The following is a 24,404-nucleotide window of genomic DNA, read 5'->3' as shown; positions in this document are numbered from 1 at the left end:
AATTTTATCTTGAAACCCGTTACAGGTAAGATTAATCTTATTAAGTATGACAAACGTATTTATATATTACTATGAATAATGGAGATACACTGGACCGGTTCAGTTTGTGATGCTGCGCTCTCTCGATGCACTTTCTACAGAGATGGAGTTTATCTAGTGAGCAAATATAGTATGAGTTGTGCAACTCGTACATACGATTACCGTTAGAATTCCAAGTTGGATAAAAATTTCTTTTACTTTACCTCAATTTATCCTGACCTTTTAATCTTAAGCTACCTACCAGTTGAAACTGAGTTAAGTGAGGTCATACATATTTCTTCGTCTCAAAAATCTCATTGTTATTGTACATTTAAAAAGATTTAACCAGCTAACACATGTTTTCAGTAAATGGTAACGTAGTTCGCGCACCATGAAGTGAAGAAAAATGAAGACTACGCTCGTTTTCATTAAAAAGCGTTGGTCGACCACAGTTCAAGGCAAGTTGCTTCAGAATAACGAACAAAGAACGTATAAGCCTTTGTAGCCTCGAATATATAGGACGGTAAGCGACATTTGATACACTGCTTCTCTCACATAATAAAAATCTCATGAAAATAAAAAGAAAGGCCATTCCGAGAAATTGTTTGAATCTCACATTAAGCTTTGTTGTGTTATTCCATAATCACAACCTCAATTTAAAAAATATACAATCGCATATATATATGAACGGTCAAATAATCGATTGCACATGCTTTTAATGTCAATATATATATATACACCTATATATAGACATCAAATTAATATACAACTCTCGTAACCAGCGGTCTCGACAAACAGAAGATTGAATGCAACTGATTTCATCCAGACAAAGAAACCCTTAGAAAATACGAAAGTGCATGAATAAATGTATGAATCATCAATGATTCAACTCATGATATTCTGGACTAACAGAGACGCTAGTCGTCTGCATCGTACGGAAGTGTCTTATTAAATGCATCATTTATGTATGTGAGGAACCTTTTGTTAAAATTATACGCCTAATATTATATAATTACGTATATGCCAGTGTACCATTAATAATCATATGCATACATATTGCATCGTCGCAGTATGCAGTCATTCAATGAATCCACGAACTAAAATCTAGAAAATGGTTCTAGACTGTTTTACTCTCACTCTTCCGGCAACCTGTGTTCCTTCAACGACTTTGACTTTTCCATCTATGCATACATATACTTGCGAACAAATATATTTACTCATAAATTATATTCACTCTTTCTTCTACATAACCCATTATTCTGTGGTTGTGTGAAGAATTATCATTCATAGAAACGTTCATGTAAGTTACTACGTCGTAAATGAACTATATGATTTATGAAAGCATTAATCCGTTCTTCCTGTTCGTACGACCGATGGTATTTCATCGTGGCTGGTCACGTGACTGGCTAGATCCCCACTTTTTTGACATTTAATGGAACGTTTTCCTTCAGTGCAAACATGAACATCGTGCAAAGGAGGGACTGCCAGTGCAAGTAGCTACGGTAATATCGTACAGGGTTCCTTGGGTATTGAAGTTTGCTCTCGTACGAGTATCGTGTTTGCGCTTCCTGTGGTACTCGAGAGCAGATTAAAAGAGGCGTAAGTGTGGCGCGAATATTTGCTTCAATTTGATTTAATAACGCGGAGATTGACGATTATAAAATTTTCGTGCATACTGCATTTGGTTAGTTTGTAGATAAATTATAATAATTAAATAAATTTATTGTATAACAAATTTTGGAAAATGTCGATATTTATTTGGATGAGTATTGTAACTATTGAGGAGAAATAAATATTTGATTTCGTGCTGTGAATCAGGACAACGAAAGGAATAAATTTGACGGGCATTCTTGAAGCTTTTGGTGATGGCGGAACAGGAGAAGAAGAATCAACTGTCAGAAGGTATAGAGGGTAAACCGAAGCAAACAGATGCGTCAAGTCCGCAGGAAGTGAGCGACGTGGGGGAAATTGATGAGGATCTGTTGAAAAAAAAAGCCGAGGACGTCAGGATAGGCGGAATAGAAGGGTAAAATATTTTTATTAATCAAAGAGACACCTGCTTCTCTTTGGTTATTTAATATTGACCGATTGACTTTTCACATTCGCATCTGCTTTCTTTAAATCGGTTTTTTTATCTTTAAGAAACATAAAATATCCGTTTATCTACGCTACACAGAAGTAATGTCATTTTAATCTTGTAACGGAGTGACGTAACCTGACGGACTCCATATTACCACTATTTTATGTATTTATAACACGATGAAACCGTCATTTATGTGCTTGTCCTATTAAAATCTAACGCGGATAATCGACAATTGTATTTTCAGTGGGGCTACACATTCAACCCTTATAGTTGTAGACGGGAGTGGTAATAAGTTATCGGAATTGAAAGGACCTGGCACTAATCATTGGGTAACAATATAAAACTTTCGTACTATAACAGATCTATTAAGAGTGTTATGACATTTACCGTTTCACCGCTATTTGTAATGTATAGCGTACACAGCCCTCAGGGAAATATGATATAAACCATATGGGTTTTCTATAATATAAAATATAGTAATGAAATTTTTCATTGCTTAAACTAAAATGTTGAAAGCTATTAAACATATCTAATAAGTATATCTAAAGGAGAAAAATCATTTTTAGCAATTGGGCATACCGGAAACCGTCGCTAGAATCAATGGGATGATATCACGAATTAAAACAGAATTAAAAATTCCGGAAAAGACGCCACTCGATTGCGTGGTTAGTACTATTGACTAATTACCTATGATGGTCTTTCATCTTTAATTAGTTAATGACCTGCTAGTCCTTCGTTTTTAATTAAGATTCTTAATTCTCAAATATACATATCACGAATGAAAACATATTTTAGGGGCTTAGTTTAAGTGGCTGCGAAGAAAAAGAGACAGATCGTATAATAAAAGAAAGCCTTCTTCGAGATTATCCAAATGCCTCTAAGAATTATATCGTCAGTTCTGATACATTAGGAAGTATGAAGACTGGCTTAGAAAATGGTGGAATAGTTCTCATAGCCGGAACCGGAAGTAACGCACTTCTAATTAATCCGGATGGAAAGACTTACGGATGTGGAGGATGGGGTCACGTTATAGGCGACGAGGGCAGTGGTAAGAATTTCAAATGGGATAAAAAAGGAGTAATCATTATTGTACAGATCGTAAAATTTAATAAATATTTTTCTTCAAGCTTACTACATAGCTCATCGTGCTTGCAAGTACGTATTCGATGACTTGGATGATTTGAAGAAGGCACCATATCCGATAACCTACGTTTGGCCGGCACTAAAAAATTTCTTTCACGTAGCCGACAGACACGCACTGTTGTCGCACCTTTATTCGAATTTTGAAAAAGTTAGTTTTGCAAAATTCGCCAAGGAAATTGCAACTGGATGTGAGAATAAGGATCCGTTGTGTTTAGATATTTTCCGTGAAAACGGTGAATATTTGGCAATGCACGTAATAGCTCTCGCAAAAAAAGCACATAATGTAAGCCTATCAGGTTTATTAAAAAATTACTTGTAATTTATTAATTTTCAATTACTGTCTAAATGAATTTAAAATTATTATCGAATTCACAGGACCTGTTACTCTCGCCTGGTGGGTTAAAAGTCATCTGCGTTGGTTCTGTATGGAAATCATGGAACTTTATAAAAACAGGATTTACTGAAGCGATACATGCAAGCAATATTATTGACGAATTGACACTTCACCATTTGACAACGTCCTCAGCAATAGGCGCCTGTTATTTAGCAGCTGACCATGTCAAAGAGATAAGATTGAAGAAGAATTATGCGAATAACATAGATTCATTTTATCATTACAAGAGAAACAATTATTCTGGTATTCCTGATTTCTCAATACCTGAAAAGAGTGTCGCAAGCTTATGGGGAGTTTGTAGGGGACCATGCAATAAATCTTAGCACTTATATAATAATCAAGAGACAGTAAGCGATAAGACACAGAAACGTCTTGTAAACCCGGATACCAATGGTGCAGTCAATTTTAGTAAAGTCAAGAGGGCGCGTGTAAAAGGTTTAAAGAATCTTTGGAGCATCTAAAAAAAATTCAAGGAACGAAAACACGTGTGGTTTATAGCATGTGCACATCCTGTACAGTTGCTGTGTACAATAAAAACCTATAGAAAAAAAATATACACATACCGAATATGAGTCTCATATGTATGTACCTATTGTACATAAAAAAAGATCACGTAGCTTTGTACGCAAGAAATCTGAACAAATTAATTAATTAAATGTTAAATGATGTGATTAATAATGATATATGACAGTAGAATAAAACGATATATTTTAGTCTGCAGATGTTTTCAAGTATTTTATGAAAAAATATATATTACATTCTATACCCTTAAACTATGCAGTCACTGGCTGTATATTTCTCTTTTTATGACAACAAAAAATCGACAGTAAGTCAATCAGGATGCAAGCTTACTTTTATTTTACATGTATAATAGCCTCTCATAATGCTCTTTCTCTCGTTACCGTGACAAAGCGTTGACAAAAAAAAGAGACTCATCAGTTTTATACTACAAAAATAAAAAAAAGACTTCCCATGGGAATTATTGTATCCTCCATAGTTTTCTCAGTGAAAGCGATTGTGGATTTAATCTTCTATATAATTTACGTTGGTGGAGTTTTATTTTCAGTTATACTACTATTCTACATCATTACAATTCTACTGGATCATGTTAGAAGAAAATTTTCACGTCAAGACGAGTGAAGCAAAGCACGAATTCTGGTACCAATAAATGTAGTTGTGTTACGCAATGTTCAATTATTCGCAAGCACTGATACGCTGTATCTTGATATATCCGAATTGGTTTTATCTGCTAATTTGTACCGTATTTATTGATAACAATTATCGCCATAACTTGATAAATGCTTTTCTCAGGTTTGATTGCGAATCGCAATGATAGAAGAGAAACCCGTGCACACCTACGTGCTGAAAATACCTATTCATCGTTCATTCATGTTAAGACTGTTACCAAGTTGGGAAATATGTATACGCTTGGCTGCACATATTGTCAAACTTTCGACGCCAAAGCTGGAAGTTCATTCCAGGCTTTGACTGCTTCCTCCATTAAAAGGGTCGCGATCAATATGGAGGAGGAGACTGCAAACGTTGAAAGACGTTTAAATAGGACTTTTAAAAAATCTTTAAAATTCAATTTTTGTATATTGTTTCGACCCTATTGAATAATGTCTAAGAGGCAAATTCATGTTGTAAGTTTTACCATTTAAACGAGGACGAAGAATAAATTTTTGGCATTATTACAATGAGTGATACAACAAAGTTGATAATAAATAGTGAGGCATCGTTCTTTGAAAAATATATTCATATATCGCATTATCACAATTTTCGTGTACATTATAATTTCCGTAACGCGTACACCCGTTACATTGTCTCGTTTCTTTCTCCCCATTTATAAATCGCACTATTCTTTCGTGATAATCTTTACTTTTTTGTTTTATCACTTTTGCACACTTTCAACACACATTTGCACATACACTCGTCACATTCTAAGCACAATACAAAATATATTCAGGCTTCCGTATTGAAATGTCTAGCCGCTTATACGCGTAGAGCATTAATAAAATTTGTAAAGTAATTTTTTTCCGAGCGTCATTTATAGAGATCAATATGCCTCGTTAAAGAAGAGCAATGCGATATCTCAGGTTGGGAAAAAAATACAGTGAAATAATTGGGTATAGTTTTTCATTCGTTATAGTGCTCCTGCTTGAAGATTAAATTATTGATAGTAATAATAATTCATGATAGGCTTACGGGAAATCATGACTCTGCTTCGAGTTTTTTACTCGAATTAGGACCAGCTAATATTTTTCACTATTTTTTGCATCGTTCTTTGCATATTTATGCTATGACTCCAGAAATACTCGACACATTTTTTGGACTTCATGAATTGTTTGTTTTAAATTCTTGAAAAGCTCAAAGCACCATTGTTTATCATTAAATTGCATGGATTTTTGACAGATTCAATGACGCTCGGAGTCGATGTAAAAAAACATTCATGGCTTTCCTAGGGGTAGGTATATACAAATGATGGATTTTCTTAAAACCTTATGGAAATTCTTTCGTGACTTTGTTATATATACTTTTTTTTTTTAAATAGAAAAGAGAAATTAATTAAAGCAACGTTGATCCACAACGCCCGAGCATCTTTTAACGCTATACAATTTGCTACGGGATCTTCATAGAATTATAACAATTTTTAACGACAATCGTGTAAAATGACGATTTTTATTACAGAAATTTAATAAATTAACAGCTACGTCTTTAAGACGTAACGATTACCTGGTATACGATTGCTTCAAATATAACTGAGAAAGCATTAGCTTTTGTTTCATCTCAATTGGATGAATTTTCTCCAAAAATAGATGATTGGACACTTTTCATGTTATTATATCTCTGAGAGTTCAATGCTTCAAATCAAATATTTCTATTAACAGCGGTTCTACGCTGGACGGGTTCACGTTCAAGTATACTCCCACAACTTCATCGTTCAGTCTGTGAAGTTCCGAAATTTTTTGTATCAACTTTAAAAATGTGGATTTTGCTTCGCAACCTGGATAGACGCTCTCCAAATAACGTCTAAGAAGGTAGTAATAAGAATTCTGAAAGAAAAAGGTTCCATGTTAAATAACTATAGCCTGAAGCGATGCCAAAAATATCTATAAGTTCATTAAGATTAACAATGAGTTTTATATTATTCAGAATTTCTTGAACAGCATACCTGTTCCAATTTGATAACATCACTGTGTACCACGTGTGGTCTGTCGGGTGTAAAAAGAGCTATCGCACTTAAAATTAATATGATATTCTCGTCCCGCCATCTTGGATCAAAAGTTCTAACAAATCTTGCATGTTCGGCATACAAATTTCCTTTGGCCTCTTTTAACACATCCACTTTTATTTTAGACATTCTCTCCTGGCTATGTGGTATCTTCCATATGTCTTTATCAGGATCATAATTAATGGCGGACCGCAAAATCATCATTTCCGTGCAGCCACCTTTCAAGAGAGCCAATTGATCTTCTTGGCACATATTCTTGAAGGCGTTGATCTTCTTTGACATTTTTATCAGCCTCCTGATTGCGATTGCCGTTAAATTGATTACGTCTAACAACATAGGATCAGATTGGCCCGAGTTGCTCTAAGAACAAAAAAATTATCATAATCAAAACTGCTTAAATTTCTTTAGTGCATAACATAAAGATTATCATTTCCAAGTTTTGTGCAAAGAAAGAAGTATCTTCTCGTGTCAATTCACATAAAAATTGAGAGACACGTTTCTAAAGTACACAAGTAATTATTTTGATTGGAGCTTTTAAAAATCACCTTGAATCTGCATTGTTCTCCTACTAGATTCGTAATGTCATCGTCCAAGGGGGCCAGCAGCGCTTTATTTGCCACAATCAGTTCATTGAGCTTTGCCCTTTCAGCGTCGTTCAACTCTCTGCTATTTTGATTGCCACCCAAAGCGGAGTAAGCCGAAAATTCCAACTTAATCGCTTCGCAAAGTATCGACTCTATAGAATTGGCGGCAATTGGTATTCTGAAAGAGAATATTTTATTCAATTTGTTCGCGTTTATCAACCAAAAAAGTAAGCAGTTATTGTATTTAAATGCAATATGACAACTAAATTAAAGATTTTACATAAGTTTCTCACCTTTGTACATCTTGAAGAACATCCCTGGTAACATCTTCCATGCTCTTGTTAAAATCACTACTCGTACTAGGTTCTTCACTTTGATTTTTACACTCTTCTGGATTCCTATTTGTTATTAGATTCGTTAAAATTGGATTCTCAACCTGATGCTGTTCACCCTCTAACATGTGCCTAATCATATTATCTGAAATTCCATTATTTGCAAGATTTTCAGTAAGTTCCGTTTGGACTTTACTGCTGTCATTATCAGATTCTTGTTTTACAGAAGAGGAAACTATGTTATTTTCTTCCAAAAATTGTGAAATTTGTGGATCCGCTGATAGTTTTGTCACTGTATCAGGATCTGTCATGATTTTTGCTATCAATCTTTGATCTTGAAATATCTTAGCAACTAGAGTAGGATTGCTAAGAAACTTTACAATGAGGCTAGGATTTTCCATGAATTTTGAGACTAGACCAGTTCCTTTCGGACATGTTTCCTTTGGCTTTTGACAACTCGTCGTTTCCTCGGCGACCATCTGCATGTTTATGGCTTGAGGTGGGTCAGTTTGCAACTTAGACTCTATTCTAGACGTCGAGGAACAGTCTGTGTACGCTAAGGGTGATTTTCTTTGTTCAAAATCTTGTTCAACTCTTGACGATTTGGATATATTACAGTCAAATTTCGCAATATACCTTGATGCACCAGCAGAACTTTGCAAATGAGAATCAAAAAACATATTTTGTTCATAATTTACTAGCTTCATCTTGTTACGTTCATTTTTTGTTGTGTTAGATGATATATCCTCATATCTTGCTTGGTTTGAAGAACCCTCGTCAAAATTCGAAGTACTTTGATCATATCTGGAAGTGTTTCGATCGTATTTTCCAAAATTGATAGCAGAATGACTGGTAGACTCTTTAAGCATGTCTAACGTTTTTGATCCCGCGATATTGGCGCCTTCAGGTGGACTTGAAGGACTCGGTACGCTAGCTGCAGTGACAGGACTCATATTATCAATCACTGGTTGTCTATTGGCATCTAAATCTGTATATTTACGATCAGACTCCCACATATATGTTTCAGATGCGACTGAAGCAACAGATGCTACTGAGGCTGTAGAGATAGTATCATTATCAAAATTACTATCCTCGATACTCTCTCTTTTCATTTTTGGCACTTTTGGACTTTTGGACTGTGGCCGTTTTTTCGCACGGTTTTGTTCAATTTTCTGACGTTTGAGAACTTTGTCTTCCTCGGACATTATATACTCCTTCCGCATGCCTATATTGAAACATTTGTCCAATCGGCATTTTTGACAGAACCGTCTCGTTACCACAGTAATATCACAATTCTCTGTGAATGGACACCGAAAGTCCTGTAAAAATAATAAAAAACAAATAAATCACTATTATGATATATAATCATGTCATATACTTAATTAACAATAATCAATAGACTTCAAGTATAAAAAACATTATTATCTATTGATTAAATAATCACATTTCAAAATAGTGTTCCAGTTGCTCCATACCGATCAGGTACTATGTAATGAATAAAATTACGTTGATTTATAAAAAAAATATATTCATACGATCATATTTTGTATTGACACTAAATGTAACATTAATAAAGCTACAAAAGGAATATTTGAATGAAAAGAATCACCTTATTCTTCAAGGCATTTCTTCTAAAGAAGGCTTTACAACTCTCGCAGGAGACTGCATTAAAGTTGTATCCTAAGGCCTTATCACCGCAGACACCACAAATCTTATTGGCCTCTCTTCCAGGATGTTCATCTTCCATTTCTTCCTGATAATGTTGCCTTGCTGATCACGTTCTTTGGCTAATGAACCATCCTTACTCCAATTTATGTTCCCGCTGACATAAGAGTCAGCCGATGACTCACGTCAACACTACCCATCACCGAATTCAATTGATACAAAAATCTCTTCAACAGAGAGTGAAACTCCTCTGGGGTTACCTGTAGAGTAACGTCCTAGATCTGCTGCGATTCTTTGCTCGAAATGTCTTAAGTGACAGCCTGAATAAACCGCTCAATTGACAACCACTTATCACACTTAACGAGCGGTACGTGAACGTGTCGTCTCCAGTCGTCTCCTACGTACCAGACTTCACTACTTCACTTCTTCACTAGCCATACAAGCAGTAACTAGTAAATTCGGTGTGAAAAAGTGGTAAACCTGCATAAAATCTTGGCGCATTTATGAATTCATAAATGTAGCAAGATCTTACAAAAATTCACGGAAAATTTCGTCACGCAACTATGCTTCGTTGACATCACTTATTAGAATTGTCGAGAACCCATCCAACACTGACATACGAACGACATCCGAATTATGTATGTATGTTTACAATGTCCTACTGACGTCTGACTGAAAAATACTATGCGTACACGACGTAATATGACATCTTTAGAATATCATTTTAATATCGGCACTTATGTTGTCTATTCTTTTTTACCATTTATTATTATTATTATTATATTATTTATAGTTATTGACTACAATACCTTTTTGGAACTTTACACGCGTTTAATCGTCAATAGGTTGTTCGCTTTATCTTATTTTCGACATTTTTTAAAAAGTGCATACATTCATTCAATGTTTATTAACCTGTGATCGAACGCGTCATTTCTACCGCGTCTAACTTTCTTCTTTGTGTAATTCCATAAGTTATGTTGCCGTCGAAAAATACTCATAGAACAGCTTCTCGCGGCTTAAGCCATACAGTGAATGTGCCGGTACGTGGCCGATGACCGGACGATCTACCTTATAAGAATATCCTATTTATGTGAAACAAATTGTCAGATGGATGTTAGAAATACATCTTATGAATGACAGGTAGAATTTGCAAAAGGCCGACAAAAAGACATATATTCTTAGGTGGGACAAACATACTTCAAAACGACGTCTGCAAGATGTCATTTGCGGATTTACAGGTGTCTATCGTACGTGAGTAGTGGCGATTGACGACGTCTGTATGACATATTTCTAAAATTCCAGTGTGAGACGTATACTAAAACGTAATAAGAAGACTTTTTAAGCTCATTTCACATTCACCACATAATATTTCCCATTGACACTAAATTCATTAATTCCGTGTAAAGATACGCTAAGAAAATTAATACACATACATTTTAATAATGTGATAAATAAATAACGCGAAAAGAAGCCTTATTAAGTTATATTAGGTTTAGGCACAACACATGTGAACAGTTCACAGAGAATAAGGTAAGTAACGATTCTGGATGAGAACAATTAAAAAAAATTGATTAGTTAGATCTTTCCACTGGCGGACAACATTTTCTTTTTCCTTTATCTATAACCGCTAATCACTAGTACTCATCTAATGTGATAATATACAGCTGAGCATACAGCTGTATGATACTTGAATGTTGGTTGAAAAATAAGGTTACCCATTATCTTATATGCATCATGTGCGAGATTTTAATCATCATTATATCGTTCCATCTGAGATTTCATGATACAAAGTTCGTTTAACAGTTTCACTTTACTTTCAAATTGATACTTATTAATTTTGTGTATTTGTATTATCAATAATATCCCAATTATTACATTAGTTCTCAAATATTTGCAATGTATGTAAACGATTGTAATTATACTTACATAATTTCATTACATTCCTCAATTCATCTGTGTACAGGATTAATTCATAATTTTTCTAATGCATATTTATCACATTAAACAATTGAAACAAATTACAAACAAATATTTCTCTTTATTTTCTACAAAAAAATTTATAAAACCCTTCATAAATTTAATCATAGCGCATATTATCTTCGTAATTGTTACGCAATCCGCCTTCAGCGAATTTTCAAAGTAATCAGTGAGATTAACAAATCTTACGTATGAATCCGCAAAATAATTGCCCTTTTTAATTAGGACGTCTTATATAATACTTGCTAAACTTGTATAATTCTCATGCAGCGTGGGTGCACTGTCTCCTTAATATATATTATATATATATAAAATATATATTCATACATGTATACATACCTACGTATACAATAAAAATAGTCACAATACCGTAATTGTCCCAGTTTGTCGCTTACGTACAAAGCAGATATCACAAGGTAATCCAACGTATAAAAAATATAGAGAGTATCTCAAATAAATGAGTTTTTTCATCATCGTGAAACACCAAATCTTATCCCTGCGATAGTTTTTACTTAAAAGATGTACATAAATAAAGGTCTATATTTATATGTCTATAGTTGCTACATATAGGCACTCGTATCGGATTAGTTAAAAGAAAGTCACGCCCAAACGATTGAATTGAGGAATTGACATACGTAACAGTAGTTTTGATTAATGACTTCTAAAATGAAATATCACTAATATGAATTTCTAGAAAACATAGGAATATTTAATTTAAACTTAGTCTAGTAGAATACAAATTATTCAGATTCATAAAAATGTTCTTATATCCGTTGGATTTTGTAGGCAGCTTGTCAATAATGTGAAAGCGATGTATTGCTGGAGACTTTCGAAATTTTTGAAAAACCTTATGGCGTACATTCCCATTTAAAGACACAATTGCATTACGTTTTACAAGATCCTAATGATCGTCTGAGAAATATAGCAGCAAAGGAAATTCTCTAAAAATTTCATTTTTGATAATCGTAACAATTATTATAACATAATCAGATTCTTTTGGATATTGTTTATGCGAATAATTTAATGGTATTACTTAAATGACTAACTAAACGAGCTCATTAAAAGTAATATTCGCGACTAATTCGTATGCATTCAAAAGATAGATATGGTTAACTAAATTAAATACTAATGAGAATCATCTCGATGATAGTTTTAAATGTCACAGGCACAACGTCTTTTCAAAATCCTATTCTCGGTACATTATATACGTACATGTACTTGTTACTTAGTTTAAAAACATGTTTCATACTCTTTCAAATTAGTCTTACGACCAGCACGTCGATCTTAATTAAAATTGATTTTCTTTGGGCGGTATTGCTTCACTGGTTGCAATACCTACTCGTGTGAAGCTTTGTTTTTAACCATTAAAAAAAAAGGGCAGTCCATTCGTCTGATGTTACTTTGGCGGTGTGTTCGTTAATTTGGTACTTCCAGCTATTACGCCACCCGTGCTAAGTAACAACTCATTTCGTGTATAAGACGACACGATTTCCTCCACAGTCAGGAAAGATTCTTCCTTCTCCTTATAAGATCCCAGTGCATACCTGATTGAAAATGTTGACAATCATTAAATTCTTCTTTGGTTATGGTACAGCGTATACTTATTCATGGTGATCAGAGTACATAGTCAATTATCTCTGATAAACAATTTATTATACTTTTATCGGTACTACTACCAAAGTCCCATACTCTGATTAAAGTTATAGAAATAAATGACGCTTTGTACATGACTCACATTCTTTACCAAGCAATCATCATGTTTATCGCGAGAGCAATTACGCACCATATATTACCATGTTATTGTATGCGTAAGACTCACCCATCATTTAAATACTAATAATTATAGTGCAATAATATACAATTGAACACGACCTTACCTGTTATCATCTCTTTTTCGTACAGGTACATTGTACACTTTATCCTTGTACCAAATCACCAAAGTCAAAGGATTATTAGGATTGGACGAAGATGGTCTTATCAGAAAATATCCATCGGTTGGGTGTCCATCAGGCGCTGAAATTGTATCAAGAAAAAAAATACTTTATTATTATAGCACAACTATCTGCTATAACCTATACTCAGCAAAGTCGAAAATATTATACATAATTTATTAGTGCAGTAATTGAACTTTGCAAAATGAAATACATTAGACGTACCTTCTCGAATAAGTGCATTTGCCTCTTGTCGTGTTACATTATGAAACCACGGTTGTTCCAAGAACGACGATTGTCTATCCGGACGTGGCGGCAGTGGTCTGGTGGCTCTATCAGTCGCCAGAGACGTGTTACTTCCAGAATGTGGTAGAGTAGCAGACTTTTTATCTGGAGAACGTTCTGTGAACAGAAGATTCAAACTGTGGTGATTCTGGATATGAAATGCAATATATTGCGGTTAAAAAAAAATAATATATAAAAGGGTCTTTGGGAGATCCATTGCTTCTGAATAAGTATTTTAGACGTATCGACCCTTAGATGGCCAGTGGGAATTTTTTCGAAATTTTAAAAATCGATATGGCAAAAAGTTTTTCATGTCAGAAGATACACCCCCTATATAACAGACATCATCTTCAAGACGTTATAACGTCTTACGGCCCTTCAAGGATATATTTGTCACGTTTCCAGGATATATTTGTCACGTTTCCAGGATATATTTGTCATCTTGGACATATTCTTCCAGGAAGTCCAGTAGCGAATCATCGCTGATAAGAGGTATTATACATTAATTACACATTGTCGCTAATTCTTATCACGGATACTCTTTTCCTCCGTATATTTCGAAGAAATAGACCGGACTGCGCCTATGAATAATGTTATTTCGTCATTGTTGTTATTACCATTGAAATTGAAAAATTTCAAACTTTAAAAAACACTGGTAGAAAATTATAATTGATCAATTTGAATGGTACATATAATCTGTTGAAAATCACTGGTGCGAATTTACAGGAGTGTGTAACAGTAGGAATCTAAAAATAGGTATGTAAACGCCGGGTTAATACAATACAACCATTATTACAGTGCGTAGAGAATCGTGGCATAGATGAAATACTATTCACGACGCCTCTTACGCCGTTAATATACTAGACGGATACTAACTTGCCAGATTAAGTCGAGCCTGCGTAAGTGTAGCCTGTGTTAAACATTCAGACAGACTAGCCTGTTGACGAAGTGCAGTATTTAAAGATACGTTTCTTTTAAGATTACCCACAAGAGTAGCCATTTCTACTGTATATATTATTAAGGCAATCGAAAGGCAACGTACAAATATTAATCTTAAACATTCGATAGAGAAATATGCAGGAGTATGTCGTCAGTCATGGTTATATTCTTTCTGAACTACAAATTGTCCTCTTTTTTTTAATATTGATTTTATATGGTTGTCGCGTCGTGGAATTAGACACTGGAAAATTACCGCCGTCCGTTACCAATCAAATCTTTGAGTCATAGACGGTACACGGCACGTGGAATTTAGCTCACAGTCGATGATAAAAACAAGTTTTTTTAATGTCCAACTCAAAATTGCGAACTAAAGAAAATAAATGAAACTCCATGCAATGGGGAGCAGCTGTTAACACGGATATGCGTTCAAATGAAACCTCAAGGATTACTGGATGCCAAGAGTTTGAAACCGGATTCAAAAATTGGAAGAAAAAAATTGTTCAAAGTTCGAGCACAAACAGAGCGGAACCGACGTGGAGATCGGTATGGTTTTTGAAACAAGACTGAAACGCTTTTCGAATGCAGGGACGTGTTATTGGGAGAAACAGCGCAGCAACGATCCGGTGGGTCCCTCGGCATGGGGCAAATAATCCCACGAAACGGTTAAAAATATCGTGTTGTCATTTCCCAGAATCCATATATACAAGAAATTTTAGTACTACACTTAACGCCTGTTCGACTTGACCGAAGTGTACTTGTCACTGGAAGTATTAGGAAAAAAAGACTACATGCTCAGGATTCCTTAATTGGCTTTGTCGAAGATATTGGAAGATGCTGAATTTTCTTATTCGAAATTTACAAAGCAACGATGGGCAAGTTTCTCTTTCCTTTGTATATTTAGAAAAAGAAAAAGGAAAATATCATTTCGTAGGATCAGAAAATATTACTAAATGATACATACTCGGATAACCCCGTTATAGATCTTTTAAAATGTTAAGTCTTTTTTTATTTTATTTTATTTTTTTTCACGATATAGTTGTCATGGTACCTTCTTCTATGAATAATTGTTTACCGTATGTTTGTAGATTCACTCATAAATATTTCATGCTCTCCAATTTCTTATAAACAGTTCATTTAATTTTCTGAATATCTTCTCTGTTTATACAATATCATACAAATGAAGCATAATACTCGATAAGACGTATGCTTGTGATTTATATACTGCTGGAGGTATTTCTTTTGGTATCTGTAGATTTTATGTTGATATATATATTTTTTTAAGCAACAGAATTTTATGCATACACGCAATATTAGTTGGACTCGTGTTTCAATGTTTATTTAAGATATGAATCATTTTATTTTTGCATGCGAATTATTCGCAAGTATACCTGGTGGCTCAGGTGGTTGAGAATAACAGCACCTCAGGAGTCCTCTCTTGATTCTGACAATCATGTCGGACACTTCATCACCAAAACGAACTCCCAAACCGCTCAGCAATTGTCTACCGAGTCTTAAGTAAAAGCAGCAACACATACCATCGCTCCGCTTCATTCTCCACTTTCACCCCAAAGAAAAGCATTCACATGCCCCTTGAAATTTCAGGAGCGCACGTTAAATTTTTCAAACATTTTTTCTCTTTATCGCGCGCATATATTCACAAGTGATGCGTTATAATTGACTCATTTTGCGAACTGACCGTCGTAGAGGAAATTGCGGCAGTTTCATTTATAGGTGGAATATGTAACAAGCTAGTTCGCTTGGAAAGGTGGGAACGAATTTAACGTTGTGGTTTCCGGAATCCGTCTGAGTAATGTGCAAAATTAGCTTTTCAATTGTCCTTATACGTTTAGGTCTTAAGAAACCGTCGTACGTTCACTGGGCCATGTGGAGCACTTCGAATTGTTTCTTAAATTCCACAAAAATTCATTCGACAATGATTTTTCTCGTGTCCCGAATTTTCTTGACAATTATCCACCTGCTCAGCTTCCGGCTGACCACAATTTGTCCCGGTGCAGGACAAACTGACCGAGAGGTTCTGATAGACTGAGCAACAAAATAGAAATCTATAGTTTCTTGTCAAAGACTTCGCGAAGGCCGACCTTGTATTATCATCATAATTTATTTCCGCCTGTGTCAAAACAGTTTCACACGCTGGGCTGGGCAAGCTTTTGGAGTAGATCACGAGGATTTCTGACAAGCCAATTCAGCGCAGCTTATGACATTGAACTGTGTGATAATTTTAATTCACGCGTTTAATCCACTCGTGAACGGATTGTCAAATGTCACTCAAGACGTTTCATTCTGCTTTGAAACAGTTTTTTGCTCCCCGTCGATATTTCCACTTGTTAAATCGTTGACGAATCACGTTGACGATACTCTTAGTACCATCGTTGAAAAGTGACTGGCTCCTATGCATCAGGTTGCCTGGGAATTAAAAGTGTCATACAGACTGTACCATTTGTGGTGCATATGTTCCCAACAAGTGAATGGACTTTACAATGTTTTTTGTTCCATCGATTTTGGTTCACAGACCTGTTTTTGATGTTCCCTTTTTATAACGTGGCCGGGCTTACATCCTCTTTGCGTAATAAGTTACAGTGGCACCACATCCACTTTCTCAGAAAATAACATTCCACTTGGCAATACACAGTTCGTTAACATATCTAGAGAGTATCGACTGGACCGTTAAATTAAACATTTAAATTTATTCAACGATTGAACTTGACTTCGCGCTAAAGCAAAAGTGAACTGAAATAGCTTTACGGTTGACTCTCTGCATAATCGCGCACCTGGTGTTCTGATGCGTGATAATCAGCGAGAGACCGATATGAATTCGACAGTGTCGGGTAATGCGCGTTGAGAGACACGGATGAATGGGGGAGGCCTTCCCCTCTAAGGCGCGACAGCTTAGAACCAGAGCTCAAGGGAAACGTGATTATGCCGAGAGCCTCTATAACCAGAGCCGACTGTACTAATGAAAAGTATAATACAAATGGTATATAAGACAGTATAAATAAATTGTACGAACCGTTGTTTTTCTGAGGTCTTGTTAAATTCGTCGTTGGGGACGGAGTTGTGGGTTTAATGGACGGTTTGTTGGGTAACGGTGGCGGGGGTTTTTGCGGCTTGGTTATCGGTTGCAGGTAATAACCATTATCTTCAGGCTGCAGAAAGAACAAATTTTCAAAAATTAATCCACTGTAAAGCATACATTGAATTATTAATTAATTATGAGTGACTATGATGGCCTTGCGGTTATAAATGGTTTGGCGAAAGCGATAGAATAATCGCCCCTGAAGATCTAGTCCTGCTTCATCGTTCGGCTGTGCTTTATGTGCGACATATCATGATTTTTCTAAAAAAAACATCCCTAGTTTTTAATACGATGATGATACTCACAGCCTCTCTTATCGATTCGTATATATAGTCCTCTTCCTCTTCTTCGTAACTTTTTATACTGGATGGCCGATAAACACTCTCCAAAGAACTTTGATGACCACTCATAAGCGACTGTTTACTACCGGCACGTGACATTGATTTTATTTGCTGTTGCTGAATTATTTCGTCGAAGGGTTCGTAGTCGGCATCGTCGTCACTCTCTTCAGTCTTCAATGGTACATTCGCTAGTAGATCTAAATTCTGTATGATTTTCGGTGGCTTTGGATACGATTGAGTTTTTGTATCTATACTGGAAGGTGTTTTAAAATTCCGTTTAGGTTCTGGTGGTGGTGGCACGCTCATTTTTGCTGTAAATTAAAGTTATGGCATGCTTCAGGCTGTGTACGACGGAAATGATAAATGATACTAAATGGGATGTCCGTTTCAATTATTTATACAAGAATTTATCACCGTTGGTGGATATTCGATTTTGTTCTTCATAAAATTAAATGTGTAATATTGCATGAACGTTATATACGTATATATACAGGGTAGGACATTTATAATGACCAGGTCGTTTTTTTTTTCAAAACGAAGTCAGATATACAAAAATCAGATAGAAGTTGTAGGGTTTCAAGGGGGACGGAATTTATTAAATCCCTTCCTGAGTGCAGACGTTAAAACAATTCGGAGATCATCTTTCATCTTTTCAGTGAGATGATTCAATTTTTCTTCCGAAAATCAAAAGAGCATTCAATTTTAAGTTTAACAGTACAAGTACACTAACGACCTTCGAATTGTCTTAAGACCTTAGCTCAGAAAGGAATTCAATAACGGAATCTTCGGTTCTTCTAGAAACTCTACAGCTTGTCTGAAACATTTTTCTATATTTAGCTTTATATCCGAAAAAATCGACCTAGTCACGATAAATGCCCCACCCTGTATATAATTACTTTGTGTTAAATTTTGAACTTCGTTGACAGACTGCGCCCTTGCTGTAACATTATGAAGGAACGACTCCCGCGGCATCTTCTCCGGTTTTGGACCCACTTCTGGTTTCTTAGTATTTCTAATTGAAAATTGTTCCTGCAATTGCTTCACCATTGAGTTCTCTATTCGGGAATGAAGCTTTGATACGTTTTTTTCAGGTAATTTGTTCATTTTGGTATCTGTGTCCGTATCGTAATTCGCATAGGTGTTTTGCTTCTCGTGGTCTTTCTCTTCCTTATGATTCGTTATATCCCCGCAATTTGCATAGAAGCTATCATCTACGGTATGGTTGCTATTCCTTGAAGAACGTTGTCCTCCCGACTGTTCGTTAGGTTCCTTTTCGTTTTGTTGAAATTTAAGTAGACTGTCCCGGAAGTTGATACTCTTTGGAATTATTTCGTTTTGTACACCCATGGTATTCTGTTCGGATTGAACGTCATCGTCGTCATCATCGTCAAACTCTGTATCCCAAGAACCTGTGTCGCTTAGAGATTCCTCGGTATGGGATTCGTTGCTCTTCCCCACAACGAATTTCTCAGGATGTTGATTAAGTTCGTTGACGAATTCCCAAAGAGTCCTGAAAGATAAAAAAAAAGGAGTAAATTTCTTTACTGCGCATGTATTTTTTTTTTAAATATATTCATTTGCATTGAGTGAGTTTTAATTTTAATTTGCCGAAAAAAAGAAAAATTAAATATAAAAAAAATAACGAGAAGGTATATCATGATTTTATTGGGAATCACAAACCATTAAGGTTAGAGGCATTTGTCTCGGGGCCTTATTGCGAAAGGTGACAATGGCTAAGGTCGTGGCCTTCAGCAAGAAAATTTTACGTACGTGAGATGGTTCTACAATATTTCACGTACCATTTAGGCATGCGGCTGATACTTTGACTAGGATTTGCTGTATCGATACCCATAACTTTTTTAATATTATATTCTATACGCAAATATGTCTTATCGAGGTCGAATTCACTTTTTTCTTTACTAAGCATCGTTATTCCTTCGGCATCGTTTAATTGTAAATAATATAAGTTTTAGTGCGATCAGAACAATAAAGTTTTACAAAGCTACGATATAACTGTTCACTATTAAAAAAAAAAACCATCGGACAATTTTAAATGTGTCACAAATTAAATGATAAAGTCCTAAACGTCCATGCGATAAGCGAAACGATTACGTGGTTTTTCAAATTCTTAACTCAAATTACACATGACACTCCTACGCACCCGGATGATTTGGCTCATGTAAATTCTCCAATTGACATATTAATGATTAGCCCACTATCGTGTATTTCGTTAAGAACCCAAAAATGTTCATACTAATGAAGTACATCGAGAAAGAAAGAAACCTTGAACCCGGCTCTCATATGTTAATTTCGTATGTGTACGTTAAACGTGACATTTGAACACGATAATCAGTAAGACCGTTAGGATACACAAATATCACAAGAGAATATCTTAAGAGAATTAATCATCATACTAGCATAAATACGTTCGAGTAGTAACTTTCCAATGAGATATTTCAGGTAAAATACTAAAGACTGTTATTGGCATTTGTGACTTGTACGGGAAGATTGTCCATTACTTTTTTTCTTCTTTCACTTCTTTCACTTACCGTCTCGTTGGCTGCGACAGATCTTTTTTCCACAGGGTCAATTTACTCTCGGTCAAGTGCTACGAGAATGGAAATATATTTGATGAGAAATAGTTCATGAACAAAAGGTTGATTTGTAATTAATCAATGCTCGGACACGCACGGACACACTGCACGGTTGAAGATGTTTTGAAATAAAAGTGTTTATAATTTCATTGGTGATACTATAACGAAAGCAAAACTATTGAAAGAAAACGATGAACTAAAACGAAAGTACGTTAGCAGGCAGTGATTCAGTCTTTGTGATAATTATAACAAGAATAACGATCAAGACAATCGGAGGCAGGTGATCTGTTTAGTTTGTAGACCTAATGGTAAATGAAATGGAAGCGTCATTGGATATAATGTTTTACTTACTAATAACTCATCCCCGTCAATCTGTCGGTTGGCCACCGCAACACAACACTCATCCAGTCCATTCTGCAAAATCAGGGGAATTTTAATCAACAGGATACACGAGCATGAATGAAACGGATACTGATATTTTTTAGTTTACTCATTACTTTACTTTCACTTGTAAAGCATAAGCCTTGTAAAATATAATTTTATGTTTTTAAAAATATAAAAAGTGCGAATAATCAAATGTTTATTAAAAAAAAAAAACTGTTGTAAAAACACTAAAATAGAAAATATCAATAGCAAATTATAAGAGACGAAAGTTGTGCGGTAATCTCTAATTATTGAAATAGAGTATATCATATTCTTTATCCAAGAATCTTTAGAATTTCCGGAATTCTGGATTCCGGTATACGTCACGACGCGCATGACAAGTTTAACAAGAAATAAGTTCATCGTCGATTAAGCCTCTAATAATTTTATTATAAAAACTTTACGATTTCAATCTAGACCACGGATTAATTATTATAACTTAAAATAGTAAACGAAGCATGTTTACATTAATTGCAGTACGTAATAGTGTAGGATTATAAGAATTGGGAGCGGTGCAGTGTAGATTAATATATATAACGAGAAGGCGTTGGCAGAGTTTACTCACCTTTCGCAACAAAGAAAGCACGTCACTGGTACTCCAATTCGAAATCTCCTCGAAGATGTCCTCTCGTGAGATTTGTGACATGGTCCTGACTCAGGTTCGAAAAAAAGTCTCGCACGCGTCAGTGCGTGCGCGCATCTGTGTGCCTTTTTGTGGGCGGAATGTGACAGCTCGCTTTTTTTCCTCTATTCTATCTCTCTTACACTTGAGTCCGTAGTCGCTACTCACTCACTCGATTCACTTAACTCGAGGAAACTCCGAGTGCCATGTTCTTGGGGACGTAAAGTGCTTTCTAACGGGGATTGGTATATTCCCTTGGAATTTTGCCGGCACCTGTCGTATTAAGGCCATTCTTATAACTGGTCAGTGCTACTCCCACTACAAGACTTCATGTTCACTGCGGTGCGCACTGGTTGATGGAACTTTTAAAATGCTTCATCGAGGTTTATTTGCATTCAACAAGAGCAGCCAGCGATGGATATGTTCCACGAGGAACCCCTGTAGAAAAACCATATTAAAGATAGAATATGATAAAGCACTGAGATATTAGATGCGAAAATTCTGAGGTAGAGAAAATAGGGTGTGTGATTAAATACTGAAACAGTTAGCGGAGCCAGAATATTTTTTAAAAAATATACTTACGTTTTTGTATTCTTACCATATACTGGAATGTACTTTGTTGTTTAATTAATCAATTTTTATAAAAAAATTAACGGACCTCTTCATTGTACGTTATTGGGATGGTACTAATCCACTTCCTACTAATATTCCGTTGGATACGACGTTCTATTGGATCTTGACCAAGTAGCCTCGTGTTCTGCTCCGATATTCATATTTGATCTGCTGCCTCCATAAGAGCATTCTCCGGGTTCGCGTAGACTTCAGCCGGTGAAGTAAAGATTATTGATAGTTGGTAATTAATGTCTACTACTTTTTTTGTGGGCAGAACGCAGGAGAAAGGTGACAGAATGGCTGTCACTAACTTAGCTACTGCAGACGAATATAATTCATACATCAAGTAAGTCATTAATTGCATCAAGTTTCTGTAGTAGGAGAATTTATTGCTTTAACCTGTTTCCGTAGAATTTATATCGGTTTTAAGTATTGAAAGTTTTTTTTCGGAGGACAACAGTTCTCGTTATTAATTGTTGAGAATTTGAATGATATTAACGTAACTGAATTGATATTTCGAAATTTAATATCTTATATGTATTTGAAAATATACGCTCTATTGACTTGCAATAAGGTCACGAAGTTAGAAGTTAACACGATTTTTTCAGATAACAGAATCCAGTTTAATTCATATGTTTAAGTGATTTCATGCATTTTTTTTTAATTGTATGTGCTCAGTTGTTCTGAAGTCTTTATTCTTATCGTGTAAGGTCTCCGGATCTGACTGTTATCCACTTCTATGCACCATGGGCTGATCAATGCACCCAGATGAATGAAGTTTTAGAAGAGATGACAAAGGTAGCAGAGTACAAAGGTGTAAGATTTGGAAAGATTGCTGCTGAGGATGTACCAGAAATTTCATTGGCCTTCAATATATCTGCCGTTCCAACAGTTCTTCTAATCAGGAATTCCAAAGTACTTGATAGAGTGGATGGTGCCAATCCAAGTGTCTTAGCACAGAAGCTCAAGCATCAGCTAACTGCTAAGGACTCTGTACCTATTGACATCCCTAAGCCTAAGGAAAATATTGAGATCAGATTGAAGAGACTAATAAATCAAGCACCATGTATGCTATTCATGAAAGGCAACCCAGCAACTCCACGTTGTGGCTTCTCTAGAACAATTGTCTCTATATTGGATTCTTATAAGGCTGATTATCAAACATTTGATATTTTGCAAGACAATGATGTAAGAGAAGGGTTGAAGAAATTCAGTAACTGGCCCACTTATCCTCAATTGTACCTCAATGGAGAACTCGTTGGAGGATTAGACATTATCAAGGAAATGAGTGAAGCTGGTGAACTTGAAGACATGCTACCTAAGAAGGCTAGTGTAGACGAAAGGTGAGTTATCTATATTGCATTTTCTATAACTTCTAAATAATAAGGATAATAGCTATCAATGACAAATTCAATTTACATCGTGGAATTCTTATAATACAATCAACTTTTTATATGGTTAAAAAATTGGATTGAACTTTAGAAAAAATCAAATTTATCTTTACAGGAAATAAGCAGTAATCTTCATCTGTATCGGCACTTTCCTATTTTTTATAGTTACTAATTAATGTATATTATTAAAATATTTGTGGTAATGCTTCTTTTATTTCAATTCAATTGTAAAATAAATTAACTTAATGTGAACGGACTAGCAACGGTTTTAAGAACTTCTTAATCCTGACCATTATTTACTCTGCTATTCCTAGAATCCAGGAAGTCATCAACAAGGGTAAAATAGTGATTATTATGAAAGGCACAAAAACCAATCCAAAATGTGTTTACACAGAACAGATCATGGAAATATTTGATTCTTTGAAGTACATGCATTTCTTCCTAAATTTTAATTTAGTGTATAATTTTGTCAATTTATTCTCTTAATTTTATATTTTTATCATTTAGCATTGATTATGAAACTTTTGACATTCTCACGGATGAAGAATTACGAATTGCTTTAAAGTCTTACGCAGATTGGCCAACCTACCCTCAAGTTTATATAAATGGTGATTTTGTCGGTGGTTTTGAAACAATCAAGGATCTCAACGACAGTCGCGAATTAATATATACATTTAATATAGAATCCTGACGAAATAAATAATAATTGTATATCTTGTACACCGTTCCGAAAAAAAATTCACG

At 35.2% G+C, this 24,404-nt stretch overlaps 4 protein-coding genes and 1 long non-coding RNA gene across 15 annotated transcripts; 2 read left to right on the top strand and 3 right to left on the bottom strand.

The window, feature by feature from the left end:
* Positions 1-167: 167 nt before the first annotated feature.
* Positions 168-4,356, top strand: LOC107272014 (N-acetyl-D-glucosamine kinase). Of its 8 annotated transcripts, none has more exons than XM_015748698.2 (9): positions 168-293; positions 385-541; positions 1,470-1,617; positions 1,875-2,044; positions 2,346-2,430; positions 2,668-2,766; positions 2,897-3,149; positions 3,229-3,527; positions 3,620-4,356. In XM_015748698.2, exons 4-9 carry the CDS (start codon positions 1,884-1,886, stop codon positions 3,959-3,961), a joined length of 1,239 nt encoding a protein of 412 aa, XP_015604184.1. In that variant the 5' UTR covers positions 168-293; positions 385-541; positions 1,470-1,617; positions 1,875-1,883; the 3' UTR covers positions 3,962-4,356. The 8 variants fall into 8 exon arrangements, with proteins under 8 accessions (XP_015604184.1, XP_015604183.1, XP_024945071.1 ...); XM_015748697.2 differs by having other exon boundaries at positions 169-293; positions 1,470-1,702; positions 1,837-2,044; XM_015748695.2 differs by having other exon boundaries at positions 171-293; positions 1,837-2,044.
* A 1,019-nt stretch (positions 4,357-5,375) lies between these two features.
* Positions 5,376-10,153, bottom strand: LOC107272013 (nuclear hormone receptor HR96). Its single transcript, XM_025089301.1, has 6 exons — positions 9,712-10,153; positions 9,396-9,643; positions 7,748-9,105; positions 7,416-7,632; positions 6,811-7,230; positions 5,376-6,691 (listed from the first exon to the last, which is right to left on the bottom strand). The coding sequence occupies exons 2-6, from the start codon at positions 9,531-9,533 to the stop codon at positions 6,494-6,496; spliced, it is 2,331 nt and encodes a 776-aa protein (XP_024945069.1). The 5' UTR covers positions 9,534-9,643; positions 9,712-10,153; the 3' UTR covers positions 5,376-6,493.
* A 1,316-nt stretch (positions 10,154-11,469) lies between these two features.
* On the bottom strand, positions 11,470-21,870 carry LOC107272025 (lymphocyte cytosolic protein 2). The gene is made up of 9 exons (XM_015748715.2): positions 21,601-21,870; positions 20,964-21,026; positions 20,568-20,626; positions 18,915-19,528; positions 17,983-18,329; positions 17,612-17,747; positions 13,585-13,761; positions 13,306-13,441; positions 11,470-12,972 (listed from the first exon to the last, which is right to left on the bottom strand). The coding sequence occupies exons 1-9, from the start codon at positions 21,679-21,681 to the stop codon at positions 12,825-12,827; spliced, it is 1,761 nt and encodes a 586-aa protein (XP_015604201.1). The 5' UTR covers positions 21,682-21,870; the 3' UTR covers positions 11,470-12,824.
* LOC107272027 (glutaredoxin-3) lies at positions 15,068-24,366 on the top strand. Of its 4 annotated transcripts, none has more exons than XM_025089306.1 (5): positions 15,068-15,455; positions 22,544-22,615; positions 22,980-23,612; positions 23,975-24,085; positions 24,168-24,351. In XM_025089306.1, exons 1-5 carry the CDS (start codon positions 15,415-15,417, stop codon positions 24,349-24,351), a joined length of 1,041 nt encoding a protein of 346 aa, XP_024945074.1. In that variant the 5' UTR covers positions 15,068-15,414. The 4 variants fall into 4 exon arrangements, with proteins under 4 accessions (XP_024945074.1, XP_015604204.2, XP_024945075.1 ...); XM_025089307.1 differs by lacking the exon at positions 15,068-15,455 and adding an exon at positions 21,493-21,511 and having other exon boundaries at positions 24,168-24,366; XM_025089308.1 differs by lacking the exon at positions 15,068-15,455 and adding an exon at positions 22,033-22,163 and having other exon boundaries at positions 24,168-24,366.
* Positions 15,699-16,103, bottom strand: LOC112494997. Its single transcript, XR_003061109.1, has 2 exons — positions 15,972-16,103; positions 15,699-15,829 (listed from the first exon to the last, which is right to left on the bottom strand). It is a non-coding gene; the product is annotated as an uncharacterized LOC112494997 (long non-coding RNA).
* Positions 24,367-24,404: the final 38 nt, after the last annotated feature.

The sequence above is a fragment of the Cephus cinctus genome, unplaced genomic scaffold (assembly GCF_000341935.2).
Source record: "Cephus cinctus unplaced genomic scaffold, Ccin1 Ccin1_scaffold1097, whole genome shotgun sequence".
NCBI lineage: Eukaryota > Metazoa > Arthropoda > Insecta > Hymenoptera > Cephidae > Cephus > Cephus cinctus.
Note: the sequence above shows the minus strand (reverse complement) of the source record. Positions and strands in the feature narration are given on the sequence as shown.

Coding starts and splice junctions, on each gene's coding strand:
- LOC107272014 (XM_025089302.1), top strand. Junction 2,431..2,667: donor GACCTGGCACTAATCATTGG/GTAACAATATAA, acceptor AATCATTTTTAG/CAATTGGGCATACCGGAAAC. Junction 3,528..3,619: donor TCGCAAAAAAAGCACATAAT/GTAAGCCTATCA, acceptor TCGAATTCACAG/GACCTGTTACTCTCGCCTGG.
- LOC107272013 (XM_025089301.1), bottom strand. CDS start 9,533: ATGGAAGATGAACATCCTGGAAGAGAGGCCAATAAGATTTGTGGTGTC. Junction 9,106..9,395: donor GAAATGCCTTGAAGAATAAG/GTGATTCTTTTC, acceptor TTATTTTTACAG/GACTTTCGGTGTCCATTCAC. Junction 7,633..7,747: donor GTTCTTCAAGATGTACAAAG/GTGAGAAACTTA, acceptor ATTCTCTTTCAG/AATACCAATTGCCGCCAATT.
- LOC107272027 (XM_025089306.1), top strand. CDS start 15,415: ATGCTGAATTTTCTTATTCGAAATTTACAAAGCAACGATGG. Junction 15,456..22,543: donor AATTTACAAAGCAACGATGG/GCAAGTTTCTCT, acceptor TTTTGTGGGCAG/AACGCAGGAGAAAGGTGACA. Junction 24,086..24,167: donor GAAATATTTGATTCTTTGAA/GTACATGCATTT, acceptor TTTATCATTTAG/CATTGATTATGAAACTTTTG.
- LOC107272025 (XM_015748715.2), bottom strand. CDS start 21,681: ATGTCACAAATCTCACGAGAGGACATCTTCGAGGAGATTTCGAATTGG. Junction 21,027..21,600: donor TGCTTTCTTTGTTGCGAAAG/GTGAGTAAACTC, acceptor CTGATTTTGCAG/AATGGACTGGATGAGTGTTG. Junction 17,748..17,982: donor ACGAATCGATAAGAGAGGCT/GTGAGTATCATC, acceptor TTCTTTCTGCAG/CCTGAAGATAATGGTTATTA.